Consider the following 3,548-nt stretch of genomic DNA (forward strand, 5'->3'; position numbering starts at 1 on the left):
CCCCGATACCAACATCTCCATCACCGACCACACCTAATCACACTGACTACTAAACAATAAACCATGTAAATTAAAAACTCAAAATAAACGAAATAGCCAATCAACCATGACCATCACTGCAGAACAGTGGCAAATACTTACATTTCTAACACAAGTTTCAACTGCTCTAGCTTGGCCTTCTTCTCCTCTATGACGCTGTTCTTCTTCACTTTGTTCTCGTTCAACAAAAACCTGACGATATCCAACACTTCCTGTAGCTGTTTGGGCTTCTTCAGTTTCAGGTGGCCCTTCTTGTAGCCCTGGTATTTTTGAAACAGCTCGAAAAACCTGGAAACCACAAGGACAACAACAGCAATCACAACAGCAGATAGAAGACATGTAGCGGAAAAGACAGAAGATTGAAGATTAATCTCCTGAAGACAGAAGACCAATGTCATAAGATTAAAGACAGCAGATTAAAGACATAAGGTTAAAGGCATAAGACTAAAGACAAGATTCAAGACGTAAGATTAAAGACATAAGATTAAAAACATAAGATTAAAGACATAAGATTAAAGACACAAGATTAAAGACATAAGATTAAATACATAAGATTAAAGACACAAGATTAAAGACATAAGATTAAAGACATAAGATTAAAGACATAAGATTAGAGACATAAGATTAAAGACAGAAAATCAAAGACAGAAAATCAAAAACAGAAAAATCAAAGACAAAAAAATCAACTTCAGAAGGTTGAAGACATGATTAAAGTCAAAAGATTAAAGACAGAAGATTAGATACAGAAAATTAAATATAGAAACAGAAAACAAGTCTGAATTCAGAAGGTAGAAGATTAAAGATAGAAGATTCAAGACAAAGATAGATGTTTAAAAGCAGAAGATTAAAGACAAAGAAGGTAGAAGTTGACACGAGACTGATGAAGACGAAAGAAGAGAGAAACTATACAGAAAAAAGACAAAAAAATTGAATACAGAATATCAAAGACATAAGATAAGACAAGAGATGAAGTTGAGAGAAACCAGAAGATTGAAGGAAACTGGAAGAAGACTAAGGAAGACTGAAAGCCAGGTGTAAAAAATGGAGGCGAAAAAGGTAATTTACTTGGAGTGTTTGACTTCCATTTTCATCTTCTGTTTTGGAGTTCTGTCTCCATGTCTGATAACTGCAATGACACAGCGGAGTTCCATCCTGGAGGAGAGAGAGAGAGAGAATGAGTGAATAAGAGGGAGAAGGTGTGAGTGAGTGACTGTATGAGTAAGAACATAGGAAATGCATAACACACACATGTATACAGGCAATCATCATCATCATCATCATCACCATAACCACCACCACCACCATCATCATCATCATCATCATCATCATCATCATCATTGTTTAACGTCCGCTTTCCATGATAGCATGGGTTGGACGATTTGACTGAGAACTGGTGAAACCAGATGGCAACACCAGGCTCCAATCTGATCTGGCAGAGTTTCTACAGCTGGGTGACCTTCCTAACGCCAACCACTCCGAGAGTGTAGTGGGTGCTTTTACGTGCCACCGGCACGAAAGCCAGTCAGGCGGTACTGGCAACGGCCACACTCAAAATGGAGTATTTTATGTGGTGCCACCTGCACAGGAGCCAGTCCGGCGGCACTGGTAACGATCTCACTTGGATGTCTTTACATGTGCCAGGAAGGCGATGCTGGGCACAGGTGCCATACATATACAATTATATATATATATATATATATGTATATATATATACACACAATTATACAAACATACACAAACACACAACATTTACACAGATACACATATTTATTATAGGTGTGTGTATGCGTTTGTTTGTTGTGTACTGCTGTACTTTTGTCTGACCCATGGAAGCGTAGCTAAGTAGATGTTAAAACAATGGTAAAAATAAGAAAAGAAAAAAAACCCAAAGGAATGGAAATTAACATACATTGAGCCTGATGTTGTAGGGACAACTGGTACATCTTCTGGAGCTGAACCTAGAACCCATGGGATGTGTAGCTGTGGTGCCAGGTTCCGCATTACCATAGTCCTGAAATGAAAAGAATTGCATAATTTCTTCTACACAATATATGCAACTGAGAAATGCATGCCATCAAAGTGACACTGGGGTACAAATATACAAAGCCCAGTATACCCATCATAACAATTCATCTGATAAGAGTACACCACATGACCTTGCAGGTGGGACCCAGTTAGAATTTTCTTCAGATCAAGTAGACCATCTCACTCAAAAGGTCCCTGAATAAAGTTTGTTTAAGGATGATGAATGCAACACCCATGTTTCCAGAGGTGAACTGTTCAAACCCCAAAGAATTCTTGTTGATACATGGCTATGATGCTCCCCTGCAGTGGAGGCGCAATGGCCCAGTGGTTAGGGCAGCGGACTCGCGGTCATAGGATCGCAGTTTCGATTCCCAGACCGGGCGTTGTGAGTGTTTATTGAGCGAAAACACCTAAAGCTTCACGAGGCTCCGGCAGGGGATGGTGGCCGACCCTGCTGTACTCTTCCACCACAACTTTCTCTCATTCTTTCTTCCTGTTTCTGTTGTGTCTGTAATTCAAAGGGGTCAGCCTTGTCTACACTCTGTGTCACGCTGAATATCCCTGAGAACTACGTTAAGGGTACACGTGTCTGTGGAGTACTCAGCCACTTGCACATTAATTTCACGAGCAGGCTGTTCTGTTGATTCGATCAACTGGAACCCTCGACGTCGTAAGTTATATAGATTGGCAGTGCCAGAACAGGCACAAGTATTGTGATTAGCCAGCTTGTTAGAAGGAATACATATATCAGCAGCAGCAATGTCCCTTTTGTCTGTACTTACCCTAGAATTTTAGCACAATCATCGTAATATTTGCTGGAATTCTTCACAAAACTGAATCCGTTGACATCACACACATAAGATTTCCCATTGGCACGGAGAAGATCAAAACCACACACAGTTTGCTGAGAAACAGAAAAACAAAAGAAGCCAGGTTGAAGAGAGAGAGATGAGGATTTTCACATCCATAATTTTACTTAACAGTTATTTACAGCATCTTTACAAGACCTACACATGTTTCAACTGCAGCACACAGTTGAATATGCAACCTGGTGTCATGGTCAGAAACAGAGTAACTGCCAGGATAATATACCCTTTTAAACTCATTTTTGGATATATTGGATATATATATACATATATACATATACACACATATATATATATATATATGTGTGTGTGTGTGTAGAGAGAGAAAGAGAGAGTGTTAGGTGTGATGTACAGAATTAAATATTGAAAAAAAAGTTGTCAGAATTTTGGAATAACTTCTTTCATTTATTTTATACATATATTAGCGCTTTTTCTCTGCCTGTCTATCTATCTATCTGCTTATACACCTTCCATTGTCTCCAAAGCCTCACCCCCACCCACCCAAAAAAACAATGTTCTGTTATAAACAAAACCCCCCAAAAAACACCTGTTTTATATAAATAAGCAAGATCTCTGTATTTTCACAGAATTATATTTGACAAGTTCGAAAGGCGAACG

At 38.9% G+C, this 3,548-nt stretch overlaps 1 protein-coding gene across 1 annotated transcript in view; it reads right to left on the bottom strand.

The window, feature by feature from the left end:
- The window catches only part of LOC106875122 (inositol hexakisphosphate and diphosphoinositol-pentakisphosphate kinase 2), a gene marked incomplete at its 5' end in the record, with an annotated part of 104,900 nt that overhangs the window by 67,833 nt on the left and 33,519 nt on the right, over positions 1–3,548 (bottom strand). Inside the window, 4 exons of the mRNA XM_052977751.1 lie at positions 142–327; positions 1,105–1,191; positions 1,949–2,050; positions 2,847–2,968. Of these exons, the coding sequence (XP_052833711.1) occupies positions 142–327; positions 1,105–1,191; positions 1,949–2,050; positions 2,847–2,968 (497 nt within the window). The remainder of the gene's footprint in view (positions 1–141; positions 328–1,104; positions 1,192–1,948; positions 2,051–2,846; positions 2,969–3,548) is intronic.

This window comes from Octopus bimaculoides, chromosome 28 (genome assembly GCF_001194135.2).
Source record: "Octopus bimaculoides isolate UCB-OBI-ISO-001 chromosome 28, ASM119413v2, whole genome shotgun sequence".
In the NCBI taxonomy this organism is placed as follows: Eukaryota; Metazoa; Mollusca; class Cephalopoda; order Octopoda; family Octopodidae; genus Octopus; species Octopus bimaculoides.